General features: G+C 40.4%; 1 protein-coding gene across 1 annotated transcript in view; it reads right to left on the bottom strand.

The window, feature by feature from the left end:
- grik4 (glutamate receptor, ionotropic, kainate 4) overlaps positions 1-22,533 on the bottom strand; it is a 132,397-nt gene that overhangs the window by 48,419 nt on the left and 61,445 nt on the right. Inside the window, exon 6 of the mRNA XM_041046130.1 lies at positions 19,398-19,451. Coding sequence (XP_040902064.1) covers positions 19,398-19,451 — 54 coding nt within the window. The remainder of the gene's footprint in view (positions 1-19,397; positions 19,452-22,533) is intronic.

The raw sequence follows: 22,533 nt of genomic DNA, 5'->3' as shown, positions 1-22,533 counted from the left end.
TAGCTATGCATCGCTGCACCAAATCATGCATTTTGCACTGGCCATATGCATTTTCTGACATACGGGCCATTGTGTGATTAGTGGAAACCAAGGGGCGAGAATTAGACAGAAGGACGGGAAGAAAATGAAGGGGAAAACGAGGACACTGAGACGACAGATAATAGGGAAAGGGAAATAGAAATACATGGCATATTGAAATGCTCTAGGTTGAGGTGGAGAAGAAAATACAGGTATTTGTTATTTGGCTCTTTTGCTCTAGGGACAAGCTGGTTTTCCTGTGCCTGGGGAACAGCAGACAGGGGGACGGGTGGGGATAGAGATGAGGAAGAGCAGGAAAGAGAGGAGGTGGGGGTGTAGCGGGGGATGGACGTCTCTTGAAGGTTAATAGAGGTGTCAGAACCCAGTAACCCCTCAGGTGGCAGCCTTCACCTGGCAGCCCGTTGTGCCATCTACCTTATGACAGCCAAACCAAGCCCAGTCTAACTATCTGTCTGTCACCAAGGCCATGGACTCTGAAGATAAGAGGGGATGGTGAGTTGTTGAGGGGAGACTCGGGTCGAAAACCAAAAGGCGTGGTGTGGGAGGAAAGAGTTGGCAGGTAAAGCTGGGATGGCTTACCATGGACAATACATTGGAAAAGACAAGTAAAAGATGCCTGTGTGAATGTCAGGTTTAGCCTTAAGGATTAGGTCAAAATCTAAATAAAAAAGCAAAAACAAACAAACCAAAAAACTACTTTAGTCAGGTAAACGAAAATCTTGACAAGCTCCCAGAGAAATGCTTATAAAGTCTATGGCACTGATATGTGACAACGGAAAAATGAAAAATCCCAAAATTAAAGCAGAGAAATGGTCTTTTTCATCTGCAAGAGGAAAGTGGATGAGAGGGGATTAGGAAAATCATATAATGGACGTTCAGACAAAAAGAGTGAATAGATCAGTGAATTAAATAAATGATAAGCAGATAGGTAGAGGAAGCTCTCAAACCAAGAGGAGACCAAGCATGAGTCACTCCGCTGTGAAGACAATAGTGGGTGACTGAACTGATACAGACTCGGGGCAAAGCAGGGCAGGAGGAGGCAGCGGATATTGACTTTGAGTGGGAGGCCTCTTATCCCCAGTGCCAAGCTCCCAGAAACCTGGAAAACCTAAATGTTTAGTTATGCCGAAGTGTAGCAGGGCACCTCTGCTGCATGTTAAAAACAAGCAACTTGGCTAAACTTAAAATTATATTCCAGGTAAGTGCAGAAAAGGCCTACAAAGGTCAGGATGAGATACTATTACTATTTGTGCTTAGGGACTCTGAATCTCCCAGACAAAAACAAGTCACCCCCTCATTCATTAGAAAACCGTCTGCTGTCCACAGAGACGATGAGAGCATCTGATTGGTCATTGCTGGTGCTGATGGTGCTGGTGATTCCTCCTGCTAAAGACACCATTCCTTTCTGGTAGGAAAAGAGTGAGGCACATTTGCTTTCAGCAGCAAACTGACCCTGCATCTTTCACTTTGTGCAGAGTTAAGGCTGATTGAACTCTGACATGCAAAATCACAATGTTGAGCCTGCAGTCGACGTTTACAATCCTACCCACGCTATTTCATATTCCACCTGCCTTTTGTCACAATAGGTGAGTAAATGTCATCTGTCGAAATCCATCTCTCTGACTGGATTGTTGAAATCCTGCTCCAATAGTGCTTTCAGATTGGACTGCACTGCACCGGCACTGTGTTTGTGCACTGAGTCTGAATCTGGGTTTTGTGCTTGCACCCAGTTTCAAGCACATTACAGCAAAAACAGTTGCTTCAAACCACAAAACAAATGGAGACAAAGAGAAAATTGACAAAAATGAGTGAAATTGCAAGTTTTATCTCAAAGATGCGTGAGAAAATGTGGCGACTGAAAAGTACTGCAAAAAGAGCAGTTTTGATACAAAGGTTATCGTGATTTGAAGCAGAAAAGAACTGTGAAATGCATTTAAGGAGAACACATACTGGCTGATTATAAATCAAAGCGCTGAAATCTGAGCGGCTGGTAGCTGCCCTTGAATTTCTATTAATGATGATGATAATGGTCTAATGGTTTTGTTAGAGAAGAGGCTGACTCTCCTTTATAACTATTTTACTGAATTTGAAAAACATCATTCAGCGGAATTGATAGCCTGGTTCTCTTGATTTAGCATTTTTCTTTTGAATATATATATTCATAATTTAAAAACTGGGCATAAGGTAACAGTAGATTGCAGCCCTGGAACTAAACATGCAGTACAGTAAGTCTAGACAAAGGGGAGATCTGAGAGATGGATCACATGGATCCTCAGCAAAGCCTGAGGAACACTTAATCCCAATCTTCATTTTAACCACGTGAGTGATCATGTCAGCAAGGAAAATCTAATTTGCCAATATCCGTGAAGTATTTCTTTTTTTTTTTTTTAAATCGTAAATCTAAAGCAAATGTTATGGCCATAATATTATTGATTCCGGTGAATTACGTTAAACACACTGGCTTTTCTATAGTCTGTCTGTATTTTTAGATATCCCTTGTGGGGCCTCCTAAGCCTTTTGGGACTGGCCATATAATTACTGGCTAAGTGTACTTTGATAGATCATTAGAGGCAGAGCTGTGCAAACGAGCCTATCATTAAGCATGCCCCTCAAGGGTGCCTGTATGTATGCATGTGCATACACACGCGAGCACACGCACAAACATAAACTGTAGAGTGCATGTGCACACCCACACAGAGGAAAATGAAATCCCTATAATTGAGCAACACACGCACATACTCACTGAAGACCAAGGTCACCAAAATATCCTTAGGCTATGTCTGAAGAAAACTAATGTGCTGCATTTGTGGGCTTTCAGGGCACAGACACTGACACACACACACACATTCAGATTCAAACACACACACACGGTCAGACACAAACACAGACTAAATCCCTCCACATGAGCAATTATGCTGTCTTGCATACTAAATAGGTGGTGTGAAATGGACAGCGCTTAGTAGAGGACAGTTGGTTCCCAGCAGTGGGGGAACAAAAAGGCAAAGTTGGAGGGTAAAAGAGAGCAGCAGAGAAACCAACTGTCACCACTGAAGGGGTGAAAAAGGTGGAGGAGCAGAATGATGATGAGGATGGTGAGAGAGAGTACGATTGAGAGAGAGAGAGCTAGAAGTTGAATCAATGGAGAGAGAAGAAGGTGAGAGATTAGTTGGCACAACTGAGAGCTTAAAAAGCAGTGGGGGAGAAAGAGGGAGCGACAGAGCGAAGATGAGAGGGGGAGGGTGGGTGAGAGAGCACGAGGGAATGACAGCCTGGCCGAGGGCCCCCGACGCCGGCTGTCACCTGGAGATCAATCAGCAACCGGGACCTGAGCCAGCCAACCAAAAACTGTTGCTTCACCTCCTCAATTCCTGCCCTTTTCCCTCTGAAAACCTCACAATCTGGAAGTCTGTGTTATCTATTCTCTATCTCTGTCACCGTTTTTATTCTCTCAGTGTCTCATTTATAATTTTTTGTGGATTTTTATATCATTTCGTTTTCAGGGATTTATATTACTTTTCACATTATGGACCATTCGCGCATGCACCCGTGTACACTCACCAATACAAATGCCCGAATGTGTGACCACTTGGGGGTTTGTTATGATGTAGTCAGCTTGAGCAGTGAATAATGAGATCCCTGGAGGACTGATGCTGCTGATAGTGGGATTCCCTGTCATGAACCTTACCCCTCCACCCTTCACACACCCCTTTCCCATCCAGAAACATGCACAGAGATATTTCCTTACACTGGTGCAAGCCTCTACAAATCCACCATCCCAAACAGGGTATCCAAAAAAGCAAGAGCCTCTTTAGATCGACCAGCCTCTTTAAGTTGTTCTCTTTGTCTATTGATCTCACCTCTCTCAATAGGATAGAAATGTGGAGATCATAGTGATTTTCTAGGCTCCAAGGGCATCTACTGAATCAGGCTGCATCTCATGCATGGCACAACATCCTGGAGCTGAGGCGCAGATATCTCAACCAGAAACTTTCTGTTGATAGATAAGTCTTTCAAATGCAAGTTAGACTGTATAGGGAGTTTTGTGATATGCATGCATGCTGTGCAGGGAATATTAGAATGCTGATTTCATACATTCATCTCTTTTTTCATATTGTTAGTATGAATAGTCACAGTATTTCAATGAGTATGAGTCATCTGAACATTTTGTCTGTTTGAAGAACTTTGTTAAAGTGGCATTAAAATTAATGGAGTTTGCTGAAGCTGAGAACTGCCGGTCACCACAACGGCGGTGTGGAAAAACACTGCAATAATGTCAAATGAGTCAATGAATTGAAGTTGCACATTGACTCACAGGCATAATTTTTGCATAAATTAAATGAGTATTAAAGACTGTCACACAAGTAAATGTAATGTTTTATTTTTGTGCTAATGACCAGCATAAGCAGAAGAACAGTTTAAGCAGCAGAAACTGATTTTTAGAGAATTTAGATCAGTGCAACAAGCTGTAAACACAACACTGACATATTGTCACCTTAAAAAGTTGCTGTGCTGAATGTGTTAGTAAATTGTTGCTGTTTACACACCTGGCAGATGAATAACAAAACTGAAATTTAATCCTACTACTAGCTCTGTTTTGTTCCTCACTAACTGTTCACCAGCTAGTTGCTAACTTTGTTGGTCCGCCATTTGGTGCCAGGCAGGTAGCATGAAGAGGGTCTATCAGAAGATTTGCTGTTGCTGGAGACAAAGCTGAGACTGAACCAAACAGTAAAGCTGCAGGCCGCAGGACTGATGACCATAGGTGAGGGCTATAACATAGATAGACTGGTAAAATTGAAAGTTTTGCCTTCAGGCTCAATCCCCTCTTCACCATAGCTGTCCGGTACAGTGCCTGCATTACTGCTGACGCTGCACCGGTCCCCCTGTCAAATTCATGATCCATTTACCCTCGCTTGTGAGGAAGACCCCAAGATACTTAAACTCCTCCACTTCGGGCAGCAACTTGCTGCCAACCCAGAGGAAGCAATCCACCCTGTTCCAGCAGAGAACCATGGCATCTGACTTGGAGGTGCTGACTCTCATCCCAGCCGCTTCACAAACTGCGTCAGTGCATCGAGATCCTGGTCTGATAAAGCTAACAGAACCACCGCAAAAAAGCAGTGAGACAAGTCTGAGGTCCCCAAACCAGACACATACCTCATAGATCTGAGGTTCAACAGTCATTTGGAGTCGCCTTTCCAGCACCCTGGTATAAACTGTCCCAGGGAAGCTAAACACTGTGATACCCCCTTTTTCAATATGGGAACTGCCACCCTGGTCTACCAGTCCACAGTCCACAAGCACTGTCCCTGACCTCCATGCGAAAGAAAAATCATCTCCACTCCTTATCCAGCATGGCAACACTATAAAACAACAAACCAACAAGACTTCAGTAGCCCATGACTGAGTAATATTTTTGTAAACTGCATATTGATTTTCCTAATAATAAATTACTAATTAATGACATACCTCCTTTCATTCTTTCATTTCATATAACAGGCTGAAACCTTTAGACCAGAGTCTGGTCTTTACTCTGCAATGAAATCCATTTCCAGTGGCACAGTGATTATTTTCTAATAGCTGGAATGTTCATGCAGTGTTTTTGGCAATAAGTCATTTCATGCCTTTATCAATTGCCACGTAAATTCAAGCTGAGCTCTAAAGCCTCCTGCAGGCTCTTAATTACGATGTTCTCAGTGAGCATGGGATGGGAATAGAGAAGGTGGAGAAAGGGAACATTACCAAATGTCCTTCCTAGAGACTTGTTGTGAACCTGGGCTGTAACAGTATAATTGGATAAATGATTTACTGAATTTTTTGTTGATGAAATTCAACACAATAATCTAAGGCAGCTGGACATGAGAACAGTAATTGCAGCTCCTCCAATTTCTCATCAGTTGCTGCCTGGATATTTTGCTGTATGTGAATGGATTGAACCAAAGTAATTTCTCTTGAGTAGGTCACTAACCTGTCACTTACATCATCTCCAGTGGCCAGGTTGTTTCATTCACTGTGAGATGACCATGAAATTAACATACCATATATCTTAGTGCAGCATGCTGAGGTTGATGCATTAGCTTTGTTTCAAAGCCTTTAATAGCCACATACATCAAAACAATCTGGCAGCATTCCTGCAGAGTGTTGGAAACAAATTGCCAATTTTATTTCATTATTCATAGAATTATGTCTGACCTGCAACAGTAACAACCTATTTGTGAGGCGGAGACCTTATGCCCAGAATAATTCTTTGGCTGGTGGAGGCCAAAAAACATCATGCATATTGCAGACACCAGCATATGTTTGGAATCTGAAACAGTCTATCTTTTCCAGCAAGCTATTCATTCAAATCCCAGCAGGATTTTATAAAAGAACATAACAGCTCAAAAGCCCAAAAAGAAAATGAAATTTCAAACAAGAAAAGCCTTCAAAGTCAAAAAATGTCTTCAAATTACTTCTGAATGCTTCTTTTAATTGAAAAGCTTTGCATCCAAAAAGCAGATTATTTTGCTGGGAAGCAGAAAATGGTTCCTGGACCTCTAAGGCTGCAGAGTCTGCAGTGGGGTGGAGGGCTGGGTGTCTGAAATACTGAGACAAAAAAAAAAAAAATACAGAGGGAGAAGCAGCAGATAATGGAGATAAGACTCCATCTAAACTCTGGTCATCTCAGTGAAGCCCTAAGTGTTTCGCATCGATCACCTGAGTGTTTCTCATCAAGACCAAGTGACCCCTCAGCTTTGGGACTAGATGTTCTCCCTCTGGCCACAGCAAGAAAAGAATAAATGATATACAGGAAACGTCTGTATGGCTTAATGGTCATGTACAGGTTTTCTTATCATTTGCTATAATTTAATACATTTCGTGTGCTTTTATTTTTGAAGTAGTATGAATTAAGTCTGAGAGAGATGCAAAGGGAAAGCAGCCTGCCTGGTCAAAACAAACTCGAACCACATTTAATCTATGCTGACTCGCTAAGGTGATTTGAGCCTTGCTGGCTCAGCTTTGTAGTTGGTGAATTGATAGTGACAGGGGCTCACTGTGGTCTTTTGTAACAAAAAGAGCAAGATTTTGCTGTCTCTTTCAGATTTTGGTTTTGAATAAGCATTTTGTTTCTGTTTTCTACTTAATTTTCTGCTATGTCACATTACATAGCATGCCCTGGCTTTTAAAAATCCTTTAGGTTTACTTGCTTTACTGTATTTATGAGCTCTTCTTTACTTTCTTCTTAATCTTCATTTGCCTTGTTTTGTTTTGGAGGAAATTAAAGTGTTTTCCTATAAATTCTTTGTGCTACTCTCAGCACAGTCAAAAATGCAGACAATTCTGAAATCAATTTAACTAGATCAGCAGGGTGTTCTGCATTGTAATGGGAACAAAGGCTGTTAAGCATACAGTATACACGGGCATCATAAACAGCACAAAAACTGAAATTAAAGCCATCTGCTTGGGAAATCACACTCATATTGTTATAACCATAGAGACAAATTAAGTACAATTTCCAAATCAGGTGCAAAACACAAGCTAGGGAAGAAGAGCTTCACCTTGAAGTGTCTTTTAGGTGCATCTTCATTAACCTAATGCAAAGTTAACTGAGGTCTCAGTGTCTAAAGATTCTTAATGATCTAATGAAACTGCTCTAATAAAACTTCACCTGCCTGTACAACAGATCATCAAAGACAAACTGTAGAGAGACAAACTTGTTTCATTGTCTCGCACTAATCTTGATTGGACACGATCAGTTCAGCAATCAGCTCAGCTTGACCATGTATCGAGCTTTCTGTCTGGATGTCTATGTCTGGGTGGAGTGATAATCAGAATACAATAACAGTAAAGCCTTTCATCAAAATTAAAACTCCATCAGGCTGATTAAAACAGCCAATTTGTGATATTTGCTCACAAATATCATAAAATGACTTTCTGGTAGATGTTCAGTGTGTTAGAATACAAAAGCACTGACACAGCCAAAGTCAAGTCATGAGCACACACACTTGAATTAAACAGTTTCATAGTTAGTTAAAGAGGCATGACATCAGGCTAAGTGGGGTCATCGACCAACAGCTACACAAGCTTTCTGATGCTGATTTACAACTAGAAAATAATTAGTGAATAAAAATAGAAACGGTTTTTAAAAATACTGACTTTCTTTCAGGTAATTAGCGATTCACAAGCTCATTAGAGTTAAGTAATGTGTCTGCACATGCAGGAGCATCTGCACCTTTGCAAGTCTGGTATTTTAGAAGCTTAATAGTCAGAAATTCCTACTTAATAAAAGCACTTTTAATCAATCAAGCATGCATGCAAAGTCTTTGATAAATTTCACATGAAGTGGTATGAAAAGTAAAATGAATCTTGACTTGTGGTGACTTTGTGTTGGCTGCTATCCAGCTTATTATACAGTACATGGAAGGTTTGAGATGGGTGATTGAGGAGGAGGATGAAAATTGGGCAGGAACAGAAATAGGAGGGAAAAAAGTAGATACAAAATAGGCAAGCAATGAAGCGGTGAGGAAAGGAAAGGGAAAGGGAGCAGGAAGTAAAAAGAGGGCAGCAGTAGCCAGGTGGACACGGAATTGTGGGATGATGGTAGGAAGAAGGATATAGAGCATAGAGAGGAAATCAGGTATGAAGTCAGCAAGCAATTTCAACTTTCCAAGGGAGACCATACAGTGAGCGGCAACTCAAGCCCTGGGATTTGGAAGATAATAGGCTGTAATACAATTGTCAACATTGAGTCATCCAGACACGGGACTCAGAGGGAGAGTTGGTGGTAATAGGGCTGACACAGAGTAATCAATACGCCAGAACTGCTCACACATAAAAAGGTCTGAGTCTGAGAGGTAGAACACTGCGCTAAATTGTTTACTTTCATTTACACAAATATCCAGCCGCCGTCTGGCTAATCTGTAAAGATAAAAAGAGACTGGGGAACTTCAAGTCTTATAGTTTTATGGTAAACAAGCCTTCTCAGTGTGTGTTTTAATATCATCAGAAAGTGAAGTTTAGGGTGATAAGGCAAGAAAGGTTGACTCAAACATTAAACACAGCAGGTCGCTGTTAGTCTCTCACACAGACTCCACTATCTCCACTATGATAAGGCAGTCAAAAACTGCTAAACATTTTTAATTGCATACCATTTTTTATGATGCATTTTCCTGCTTTATAGACAGGCTTTGTTTTCAGTTAACGTCATGCTCTTTAAAAATCTGAACGCTTTGGATCACCCAAGTTCTCTTTCTGAATCCTAATCAATGTATAATTTTTTGATCATGAACAGACCTCACGTCCCAACCTGTTAACCCTCAAAATTGGCCATAAATGATTAATGAATGCCTTTCATGAATACTCATACGAATGTCAATGCGTCTGTCATTCTTCTCTCTTTGTGTGTGAAAATAGGACAGTTGGAGCGCCAGACTTAAAAGAGACGTTTCCCTTTTTGTGAGGTGGATGACCATCTAGGTAACCAAAGTATTCATGTGCCTTATTAATGAATTGAGGAAACCCATTAATCAACATTTGCATTGTTTTGCTTTGACTGGAAACAGGGAACTGTGGGCTCAGAATAGACCTGTCCAGACTCTAATCTTTTTTTTTTTCTGAAATGGAAAATGAGACGATTTCAATAAGTGACAGAAAGCTAGCTGAGGCAGATGTCTTTGTGGCTTTTCCCCACGCACCCCACAAAACCAGCAATAATGCGTCTTAACTGCAAGCTTTTCACTTTCAACAGTTGCTTGTTTGCAGCAATAAACTGGGACACGTGAGCCCACAACTGACAGATGATGTTTTAATGAAACAGTGTCTTCAAAATAAGGCAATAAATAAATGATTAAGACATTAACAAGACTCAGATTATTAATTGTCTGTGCAATCTGATATGGAGCATAATGAGCTGACTGGAAGTGTCAATAGAGCATTTTACTCAGCTTCCATGTCGAAGCATATTCAGCCTTCAAAATTATTTTCAAGCTATTTTCACATGAGGAGCCTGCAACATTACTGGATAATCAGGTAGAAAATCAACTCCAACTTTTGATGCTCTCCAACAAAAGGCCAATAGAAAAAAAAATCCAGTATAAGCTGGATATGTCATTATGCCATATGTAGGTGGTTTAGAAATTCTGACTTACCGGTGGACAGTAAGGTCTCAGGGGGTCTGATAAAGGTAAATGCTGTTTTAACATTTGTTGGTCCATCAGTAGGTGGTGGCTTTTAGATGAGATTTTTTTTTTTACATTCAAGTTTATGAAATTTTCCCTGCAACAAATCACAGCACAGAGTGGTTGATGCCTTGATCCCTTCACTAATGAATTTATTGGACAGTTAATGATGCAGAGAGATGAGATGGATGAGACGGAGTTGGAATATGGGTGATGGTCTTAATCAAATATCATTAAATCAAAACCAGGATGGCAGGGGGGAAGGGTACACACCTTATCCAACTAGGCCACTGGGACCTTTTTCCTACTGTAACACTGGATTTATAGCTCTGCATTAAGGAGTTACAGTATAGATACAGATCCTATGCACACGGCTACACTGTCACAGACATGTGTCTCCTCAGTAATGTAACTACATGTCAGAGCTATGGTGGCTGGAAGCTTGGGCTTCTTATGTTTTCTCCAACAATGTCCTGAGGTCGGCAGAGATTGCCGATGCTGAAGCCAATGTTAAGGAAGTTGAAGAAAAGACTCGGTATTCTTTGCCACACACACACATCTATGACCGACATTTCCACTACAAGCTTTCTGCTCAGGGCGATCATAGCTCTCAGTCACAGTGAATGAAACTGTGGAGGGTCACTCCACAGCGGTAGTCTTCTGTTCAGTAAGGAGACAAAGTGAAATAGAAGTTACCTGGATGTCATTCCAGTTATACAGTTATGTGAGCAACCCGCGGTTGTCCTATATAGCAAAGTAAATTAAGAAGTGGAAACTTAATCACCATTTGGAATGTAATTAAAGCACAAATTTGAGATGTTTGAGATAAATACAGTACCAAAGTTTTCTTCAACTTGCAGAAGCTCAACTTGATCTTGAAAATACTTTGAAATGGATGAATCAGAAACTAATATTGAGACAAATGTATATAATGAGAGTGCATAAATTATAGCCTCAGAAGAATTTGTCCTTCTATCTGGGGTCTAGTTGTGTTAGTATTTATACTGCTCTCTACAGCACCGACACAATAAATGTAATTCTTAGCAAAGTAAGTTGGCATCTTTGCATTACAAATGAACAGCAAGCTGACATTATTTGGCGAAACACACTTGTTGTGACATAATAATCACATAGTTTATATTCTGGCTGGATGCAGCTCTCTGTTGTCACCGTCCACGTAGCCTATTACCTTTTCTATTACTCAGTTGATTGATTCTCAAACTCTGTGTCTAAACAGGGAAATATGAACTTTACATAAGCCGTGGAGGGGAATTAATTAAATCCCAATCATTTTCACAGTCACAGTGGCTGCCCTCTAAAGCAGGTTGACTGACAAGACTTTTTTTGGATTTATAAATCTTCTGTACCACAGTGCACACCGGCGATGGAGGGAGAGGTTGATGTGAAGGGTTTTTTTTTTTTTTTTTTTTTTTAAAAGGAATGTTCTCTCCATTCATTCACATTCACAGATATGGGACAAGAAATTTTACCAGAACAATAAACTTGTGAAATTGAATTCTGTATCACCTAGACAATATTGTTATCAAGGCCAGGCACACCCAGACAGAAATACAGAGTAAGAGAGACAGACAGTGAGAGGGAAAGACAGCAAGAGAAACACAGACAGATGGGAAGCAGGGAGTATGGAAAGAGGTAATATTCCAAGGACAAGGGCAGACAGCAACTACTATCTATTCTTTACTAGCTCTGAGTTTCATAGGGCAAAGCAAGCTCTACAAAATGGGAGAAAGAAAAAAATAATTTGGAACAAGAGACAGAGAGAAAATTAGAAAATCATTTTTGTGCAGGTCGGGGGAGGCAGGCATACATTTAATGGGTTCTTCAGTGGCACATTGAATCATAAAGCATTCTAACATTTGACAGTGTTGGGAGGAATAATTAGAAGCATGGAGCATGTCAAGCCCCGAACCCCAACTGGCCAAGAACAAATGGCGGGGAGCGGGTCAGTGTCTGGGAAATAATAGGGATTAACCAGTGAATAACAGCATCAGCCATGCTTCAGAAGTAAAACCTAACTCCCCTCATCACGCTTTTGTGCAAACCTGCCAATCAGCTCTAACTAATATAAATGGAGAAAGAGGAAGGAAAAAGAAAGAGGAGTCAGTGTGCTTTGTGTGTTTGCATAAGAACTGCTATTGTGTTCAAATGAGAATCTGCAGCCTGTTTCTGTATCAGCAATGCTGGTTTATGACAGCAACACCAGAAGACAAAAAACACACACACTTCTTATTTCCGGGGAAGCTGACAGACAGTCAGGTAGATAAGCAGGCCAAGATGTTACAACTGTATGTATGTATGAGTGGGAGGGATGGGATGGGATGTTATGTGGGTGAGCATGTGCGTGAGTTTATTTGAGTTTCATCATTCATGCGTGTGTGTTAGCGCATGTGTGTATGTATGTGTGACAGTCAGGAGGTGCTGGCAGCTCTTCAGGCACGGATGCATGACAATGACTGTGGTGACAGGAGGGATCACGGATGTGTGGAGGGGAAATGGAACATGAAGAACAAAACAAACAGGCAGAGGGGTGTGTATGTGTGTGGGGGGGGGGTTGAACTGATGGCCCCTGCTTTGCAGAGAGGGATAATATGTCAGCCGGTGCTGTGTGTCAAAGTCTGTTTTTGATTGTTTTGTGTGCATGTGAGCATCTGTGTGTGTGTGTGTGTGTGTGAGAGAGAGAGAGAGAGAGAGAGAGAGAAGGTGAGCCTGCAAGCTTTCATCAAGACTCAAAATGACATCACAATGTGAAAGTGTGGCATGCGAGCCGCTGCAAGGCCCAATCCCGTGCTCACCTAACCTTCAAATGACATTAGGCATCCAGTCAACATATGATGAGTCACTGCCAACCTGATGTGATTTATTCAATCCTGCCGAGTAGCTTGGATCGTGGGATACAAATCACTTAGATGGAAGCCGTGGAGCGGTGACTGAGCGCACGTGTGTCGGCAAACGCGCGTGCCTATGTGAGCGTGTGTGTTCCCTGTTTGTTTTGATTGTTTGTGCGAATGCATCCATCAGACATTCATGTGTGCCAGCTTTGGATTAAGTTAAAGCTGAGGAAGCGGCCTGATGTCAGCTACTCACATCCCCAAAAACAAAGTTGTCTTCATAAGAGAGACGCTCGAAAAGCCCTGTGGAGCTGTTCAGATTTCTAGCTCTTCCATGAAGTATGTTTTTCTTTTAATCTCTCTGCTCACTGTGACCCAAGGGCCAAGATTTCTATTAGATCTTACAATTAAAGCCCAGGATATTAACGGCTGGTATTAAGTGGACTTAATGGGAGAGAGGAAAATAAACCAGCGCTGAGAGCTTTATCACATGGAATAAAAGAATAAACGTTTGATACAATCTGAGTGATGTCTCTGTGCTCATTTTCCTCCCCATCACCTGCATGTCTAATTCTGATCAGCACCATCAACTAAAGGGAATACTTGTATCTAGATTAAGTATTACATTGCCAAGGACCAGTGCCTTGGAAATCACAGAGCAGAATTAATGTAGCGAGGAACGCATAGCAGGTTTCAGAGACCGTTACAAGGTGCAGCAATCTGAATCATATGGCTTTTAACTGAGATACAGGCAAGCAAAAAAAACAAAAAACACATCATCTCTCTTCACCACAGGCAGAGTCCACTGAAGCTCATTAGCTCTAATGATGGTCAATGAATGGTCACTCTTCCACATTCATTTTCTCCATAGAGACCTTACTGATAAATGGACTAGACAGTACTATAGAGTACTATAGAGTACCAGCCAAAAACACCTCCATTTTTCCAGCTGTTATTAAAACTTACATAATTCAATGTCTCAGTGTTTATGCAATTAAAGCATAGAAGAAATTAACAATTTTAGATTTTAAAATCAGCAAATCATTCTTCTTCTGTAAGTTTCTTAATAATTTCTTAATAATATGCAGAAATTATGGAGAGCTGTGAGAGGACGCAACAACTTGTATAGCTTTGATACACTTGAATTATAAATTACACAGTTTGAAACATCAGACCACATTCACTAGAATGCAGGGCAAAAATTCTGCTTCATGATGATAGGAAAAAAGGAACAGCTCTATCTCTTCTTCCTTCCCTAATTTCTCACACTAGATAAATAAGATCAACACATAGTACAATAAACAAAGCAAAACTGAAATGAAGACTGAAAGCAGTCAAATCGATAAGTGGGCATGACAAAAACCTTTACTCAAGACGGGGAGCTGCGTGAGGACGTTGATGAGCGTCTTGAGATGATTCAGGGGAAACAGATTAGGCAGGGGAGCAGTCTGGCAGATCGTTAGTCAGAGATGTCAAGACCAGAGATAAATGAAGTGTCAGCAGAGGAGGGAGACAGAAGGAGGGAAAGGTTGGAGAAAATAGGGGGGAACAAGGGAGAGAGCGGAGAGATGGAGAAGGAGGAGAGAGCAGATGCAGAAAGGATGGAAAATTTAAGAACAATTCATGTTAGGGGCCTTAATAATCTGCAAGGTAATTGTGGAATTTCACAGCAATACAGTATACAGATTATAATTTGCAATGGAGTTGTACATCACTAGCAATTACATTGGCTAGAGTTTTTTTTTGATTCATCAGTGAATCATTTGTACATTATCTAATGTTAATACATGCATAATTAATCTTAAGTTGGTCTCTTAAGAAACTTGTGTATTTATCATCACTTTAAATAATTCTGCATGATTGATTACTACCAGTTGAAGCTTAAGTTCTTCAGTAATTATTTATAAAGGTACACTGTAAGTAATTCTCATCTATTACAATTTTGACAGTATATGTGTTTGATTTTCTAAACTGCCTCTGCAGCCTTTGTTGTGAATACAAACCCCGTACTTTATAAAACTGTCATCATTTTGTTTTAAGACACCATGAGCGGAGGTGGAGGTCAAGCTATGCACAAAAGGTCTAACTCAATAAGCAGCCAGATAATGTGTAGTGTCATTACAGTACTTCTATTCAAAGCGAAGCATGACTCATTGCTGTCTAGTTTCAAAACAGCCTGTTTTAACAAAATTGTTTTTCCTACTGTAGCGCATTATATTGTACCGTATATCAAACCATTTTTGTGCACAGTACAGTGCTCCTTGTACGGGGACTAACGATAGAAACTTTAAATTTATATTCATCTTTTAACTGCAGTATCTACTTGTCTAAGCCTCAGGATTAACTCTAACTTGTGTCATCAAATTATAACCATAAACTGAAAACTCTTGACAGCAATTTAGATGGATTAGATGCTCTTTTGATCAGAATACACAGTGAAGGTTCCCTCTCTAGATACATAGTTTTGGGTTTTAGTGACTCTAATCTGAACCTCAAAATGTAACTTTTATTACATGTACAAGTTTCATTAGGTCCCATCAGAAGTCAACACTCATAGACACACAGACATGTTTATAGTACAAATAACAGTGTTTTAATGATGAGATCTGGAAATGAATTGTCTGCATGTCGGTTTCAATTCTGTATCTATTCAATTAATGAGAGGCTGAGGTAGGTAAACTTCCAAAAGAAACTATAGTTTCAATTATAGACGGCAGGACTCAAATTTATGTAAGCCAACAAGAAAACAGCATAGGTCATGAACTCTGTGACTCTCACAGACAGCAGAGCAAAGTGTAAAGACTGAGCTTCATTTGCTCTGTCTCGCTCTTTATTTTCACAGTGTCTATATACAATGAAATAGAATTTATGTATGCTGCCTACTGTCATTTAAATGTACAAGAAACAAGGACACTAAACTGCTTTACAAAATGGATAAATAATTTAAGCAAGTTCCTGGGTGGAAACATAGCAATTACTATCCTGAAAAACTGGTTGATACCCAAAAAACACTTTAATTGTCTGTGGTAATGGGAGACTGTCTCCATACAGAAACTCTTTGAAGCTTAATAAAGTCAAACTGAAAGCACGAACAATCATCTCACTGCAAACCCCTCAGCACTGGCTCCTAAAGACACCATACTGAGAAAACGTATCAGGCAATTACATCAAATTACTGCTGCCTTTCTTTAATAAAAGCTCGTCATGTTTTAAGAGCAAGATAAACACATGCAGTTAGTTGCTCATTTCACACCGCATTCTTCTGAACATCACAGAAATATTCAAATCCATTTTTTAAAAGTGCTACAGAATTGTTTTTTGCCCCACGGTGTTTCCCCATGTAGTTAAATTAATCATGTTCATAAAAAGGACTGTCAGGAAGAAGTAAATGTGTGAGGTCACAGGTCACTTAATGGAAAAGCTTGTTCAGGGGGAAAGGCGAGGGAGTAAGTGACAAGGGTACCCTTTATATAGGCTTCATAAATGTTATTTGCTGCCTGAGAGACTGGAAACACCCAGACTGGAATACTCATTACCATTAAGAGTACACACATATGCACAAATGCATTCACACATTCATGAACCAATGCTCTCTTCTAAAGTAAATAAAAATGGACCAGACTAAAAAAAGTTTCACACCTTTTCACAATAGTACCAGTAGCAAATCTCTCTTAAATTCAGGACCTGTCCTGTCATGATTTTGTGCTGTCTGTCCTTATTGTACTGAAAACACTCTACCTGGACATCTTCACCTACTGGCTAGAAATTAGATGCCTGCTTTTGTTTATGTCTGTCAGAAAACAACACTGCCTGTTTCAAAAATTGCTGAAAAATATTAAGTGTTAAATCTGCTCCCGTTATCTTTCTCTTAACCGAATATGTGCCTTACAAAAATGTAATGAAAGCTCGACAAGCGTAGCAGCAGCAACCAAGCGGGAAAGGCTTAGCAAATAATTATCAGTTGTGGTTAAGATATGGTAGAACTTAGGAAGTTATAGAAAGCTTGTCGCAGTTAAAGTAGACCCATTTTCATTTTAAAATCACACTCTTTACAAGCTCACTAAGCACCCTCACCTACATACCTTTACTTTTAGCTGCACAGTGAGAACATCACATAATGTCCTGCTTTGGCACTGAATGTTCTCAGTGTTTTATGCTATTTGAACAAATGGCCAATGCTGCGATTGTTCTGCCCTGGACAGTCTCATGAAATGACACAGTGTACTTTAATGAAAGGATGAAACAGCGAAATCCAAGCATTCAAAGTATTATTGCTATTTTCAGAAATGCGCATGAACTGAACAAACAATGAACTGAACTGTGAGAGAACATAATGGAAACTTGTTCCTATCCTCTTTTGTATTTGGGTATATTTATGCATATGTGTGTTTGGTGAGCATTTATGCACAAGCAGCAGAGCCATTTAAAAACACAATAAATAGGATGAATCACTTGCAACAACAACTAGGGAGACAACAGCGCTTCTATTTTGAGAATTTCAGTTTCTGTATTATGTCCCAGGCTGCCGGGGGCACACTGCTGACCATTTTAATGATGTTAGCTGAAGCTATTAACGATGCCGTCACTGAGCAATGGCTGGATTTTAAGAACATGGTGGGGATGGTAGAAGGAGGAGGGATGTTGGGTCATCATCTAGTATCTACCATGAATCTGAGGGTAATGCTGTGCCCTTCAGCAGACCTGCAGAGCAACACTGGAGGAGAGTGATGAGGGAGCTTATTTAGGTGCAGACACAAAGAAAAGACAAGCAGGTTACAGAAAAAGAAGGGTGGGGGGGCGGAGAAAAGAGAGCTATAATAATAAGAGAAGTGGCTATGTCAAGGGCTGTGGAAGAAAACATGAAGATGGCAGCAGCCCGTTCTTAATGAGTCATAAATCAGCTTGATATGAATCATCTCTACAGCGCTATTAGAGCAAAGTGTTTCGAACCTCATTAATTTTCATTAGGGAGCAGCTATCTGGTAAGTTTACTATAGCATCTAATTTCTCCTATCTTTATGATTTTACACTAACTTACATATCCCCAAGCCTCTATGTGCCTAAACTTCATTACTCTGAAATTTGGGATCAATACCTTTCATGTCCGGTGGGGATTTGCACAGACAATTTCAGTGACTCATTTCAAATAAAAGAAACTGATCTGTCCCCCAATCTTCATCCAAATGCTGGCACAGTAACTCATATAAAATAATATGTAAAACACCCCCAACTAACAAAATATATAATTAATCTAGCATTTCTCCAACCAAGGGGTAGTCCTTCCATGAAAAACACTTTCAACTTTAACAAAAACTGCAGGGGTAACTTTTGTGTATACCTACTGGAGATAAAGCATTTAAGAAGAGGCCATTAGATATTTTAGTCGTAATGATTCAGCTGTTGGCCCGCTACTGCTTTGAAAGCAACTTTACAAAGAAGCACTCCCTTTAGCTGCCTCTCTCAGCTCTTTCCCTTTCTGCCTCTGTCACCTCTTTTGAAGACACTGTCACTGTAGACACCATCCAGTATGAGGCATCCTTTACAAAGCTACATTAAGTTTAACTGATCACAAGTAGCTTAGAGAAACTGTGCACTCCACGATATGTAACGCAATGGGATGAAACCAGTGATAAAATGTCTAAAAAGTCTATGGGCAGGAAGGAAAAGACATTACATAGTAGATGAAAACTTACCTAAATGTTATGTCATGGTTGAAACATCACAAAACCAAACACCGTGAGGTGCACACAGGTGTGCTAATTAACTGAGCGATTAGAACCAATGAAGAACAAAACATTACAGTCTGAGCTTTGTTTGCAGGCAAACATGCAAACCAGCCCTAACTGAGTAAATCACCCACAATTATCACAAAATGTATATTGAGTACATTTAAACTGAAAGAAAGAAAGAAAGAAAGACAGGTGTTGAGGAGAGATGTGTGGAGCGCCTTGTCAACTCAGTCACTGACAGAGATGAATGCTGACTCTCAAGACGATGACTTCATGAGAGCTTTCCACAATCATAATTACACAAAAAATGGCAGCACAAATTACAACAACAATAGTACTAGTAGCAATTAAACAATCATTATCATTTATTTGTTTGGTCCAGAAGTGCACTACTCAACCGATGAGGGCAAACGAGCAGAACTGGAGCTGCTACGGCCACTACACTCAGCATGTCTCTAATTTGAAGTCACATACGCTGAGGGAGAAAATTGGCTATGCTATAATGAAGCTATGCTATAATTCCTGTCTACTTAACTCTAGCCATTCAATCATTCATTCAAGTACCGATGTGCTCCAGTAGGTGTGGAATCAATATTGCCTCTAAATGCCTTGCATTTCCTTACCAGAGAGGTGAAGATGTAAGTGTAGTAGATAGACAGCATTCCCAGCTCTGATGCCTGCAGAGCAAAAGACAAGAGGGGCAAGAGGGGAGAGATAAAGAAACATGTAAGAGAAAGAAGGTACAAAAGGCACAAAACAGAAATTCCAAGATCGGAGTTTGAACAAAAAGATGTTAAGATGGAGGTCAGTGAAACAGAGGAGGGAGGGAGCGACGGAAACAGAAAGCAGAGAGAATAAAGAATAAAGGGGTGGGGAGAGAAGGGGAGAGAAGTTGAGAGGTCATTGATTTAGTGTAACTCCACTCTCCACAGAAAAACAGATCAAATCCACATCTTGATAAGACCAGACACATTCTTATCTGACGACGGCTCTCAATGGAGCAATTCATTTCTGAGGTGCATTAGCATGCTGCTCGCCACTCTGTCTTTCAATTTGATTAAAATAAAGTCACAGTGAGGAGCAGTTGTGAAGGACAGGGTGAACTTTCCATAGTTTCATTTCATTAATATCATTAGCAAAAAAGAAAATCATCGAGCTATAGATGTCTGTTTAATCGAGCTGCAATACACAATTATGATTAAAATCAATATAAATCATGTAGATGTAGTGGGGTCCAAAAGTCTGAGATCACTTTCCCAATCAAGTGAAAGACTTTTGGACCTCACTGTCAAACCAACACATCACCTACACATCAAACCAAAAAACATTCTCTTTTTCAATAATGTGTTTTCACAAATCATCATTTAATCCTGAGTGAAATTCTGCATGAGCATGGATCAGTCCTCGTGCCTCTTCTGAGAAGCTACTCAGAGAATACCTTTCTCACACCTGGCTGTGCTCAAATGTACATATTTCCATAATAAACAGATTCCACACTGATATTTTTCTACTGTTGTGCGTCATCAGAAAGAGTTTAATAACAGTTATTTGGCTGTCATATCTGCATAAAGTGTAACCTCTGTGTGGGTGTGACATCACGACTGTACGTCACTCAGCTGTTGAATATTCAACTTAACTGTTCTGCAGGCGCATAAATAATAAAACACTAAGATGTGGAAAGGCACCAATTATAATAGCAAAACCATCTAAATACATCTCTCATTATTGAACTCTGAGTGACCTCTCATGATGTCTTTATAAAGCTTTCCCCGTTGAGTATATTTAGAACGTTTTTGCTCTGAAACTGTTATTAGCATCATGACTTTGTAAGGTAATTATTACGCTTCAGGGAAGTTGTTTGTTAGCATCTGCCCTGGGATTGCACGCAGCCAGTAAAGCTAGCTAATGGTACAAGGTGGATGCATTTTTTTTCTCCTCTTTACACAGAATATGGAAAGTAGTATTTCTGTGCCCTGAATCTTTGTCTTGGGTGAGATGTGCCTCTAATACTACTGAAGAGAAACTGACATAATGACCTAAATCTCTGTTGGTTGCTGCCCACATCCCATTCAGAAGACACAATACAACCAAAACAAGCAGCTGATGAGAAATATCCTTTTGGTCTCCTTTCACTGCATTTAAAATAAGCTTCCCTGTTCACTTTTCGATCTCCTTGTTGTTCTACCACCGCTGCTGGTCAGAGTGCACGGGGTTTGCACTACCCCCTTATGCTAGGCTCACTATCTATCCCACTCTGGTTCTGTACTGCTGTGCACAACAGCGGAGGCCTGACTGAATGAGATTACATTCAGAATGCTAACACTGCTGACCTAAACCCCTCTGAATGCTAAAACCTCAGAGAGTGAGACCTTTGTCTGACGAGGGTTTGATGTAAGATGTAAACAGACAAATAAGGGGAAAATGTCTTGCATGACAAAGGACGTTTCAGCCCCTTTAGAAAAGCTGGGCACTCTTATCATCATCTGAGACTAGCAAATATGCCGGCACACAGCTTTGATATGTTTGGCAACTAGGCACTCCACATAAGGTCTGGGACTGCCAACTTTCCGCCACCCTGCTGGAGGACTGTCTCTTGACAGACAGAGTGGCACGTAAAAGGAGACAAAAGAGTTAGAGATAGAGGGATGGATACACAAGACCACATGGGGGGATAGGTGTGAAGAAACAAAGTGAAATAGTCATCTTTGCATTTGGGCAAAGAATAAAGAGCAACTTCATATTGAAACTGAAGAAACAGACGGAGGGAGAAGGAACAGAGAGGAGACATCCCACTGTGGGCTCCTGCTGCTCTGTGGTCCAAGGTTGCCAGGGTTGCCATGGTGACTGGATGACCACTGATGGCAGCCTGAACAGTTGATTGAGGTGAGAGATTGAGACTAAAAACAACCATGAGACAAAGATAGAGAGGGAGCGAGAGAGAGAGAGAGAGTACAATGGAGAGGATGAGAGAGGAAGAGGTGGAAAGCGAGATAAACATCTCCCCTTCTCCTTCCCTCTCCTCCCAAGCCCCTTATGTCTCCAGTCATTGTCACCTCCACTCTAACCATCCATCAATCGTCTTCTAGAAATAATGAGGTGTATATTAATTACTAAGAGACCATATGCTGCTGCCAAACACCCTCGCTTCCTCGGTTTCCACAGCCACCTTTATTGATGCCATCAAGGCTCTTTACAAACATAAGTCTCCAATCAGGAGAAGCTTCAGCATTATGTCGGAGTGTCCAAGGTTTCGATAATGTTCTGAGAAGTTAATTACTGCTGTGTGCCATTAGTGGAGAAAGCACATACAGTAAAGGTCATCCTGTTATGCTACTGACAAAAATAGTGATCACTAACATCAGAGAGTTGTCTTTCTTGCTGGATGGGATTTACAGCTTTGCATTTTACATTTAATTTTGATGCAAATGGAAAAGAAAACCAACAGATGGATCATAGATAAGAAGGACACGAAGGAGTCAGTGTACTTAATTTGCTTCACTGACTTACAGCACAGATTGTTTTAATCCATAATATGTAGTGTATAAAGAGGACAAAAAGACTCCTTCATTTTATGACTCTGTTCTTACTCACACTAATCCACTTAACCGTGCAAAATTCTCACTTATGGACAAAGAATCATTGCAACACAAGTTGATTTAATGCTCCCATCCATATAATTTAATGTAACAGGTTTGTTTGACAAGATTGCCTCAATTCATTTGCTCTTTATCCTGGACTCTTCTTTGACTATAGGCTCTG

This window comes from Toxotes jaculatrix, chromosome 9 (genome assembly GCF_017976425.1).
Source record: "Toxotes jaculatrix isolate fToxJac2 chromosome 9, fToxJac2.pri, whole genome shotgun sequence".
In the NCBI taxonomy this organism is placed as follows: domain Eukaryota; kingdom Metazoa; phylum Chordata; class Actinopteri; family Toxotidae; genus Toxotes; species Toxotes jaculatrix.
The sequence above is the reverse complement of the archived record's forward strand: the minus strand, read 5'-3'. Positions and strand labels throughout refer to the sequence as shown.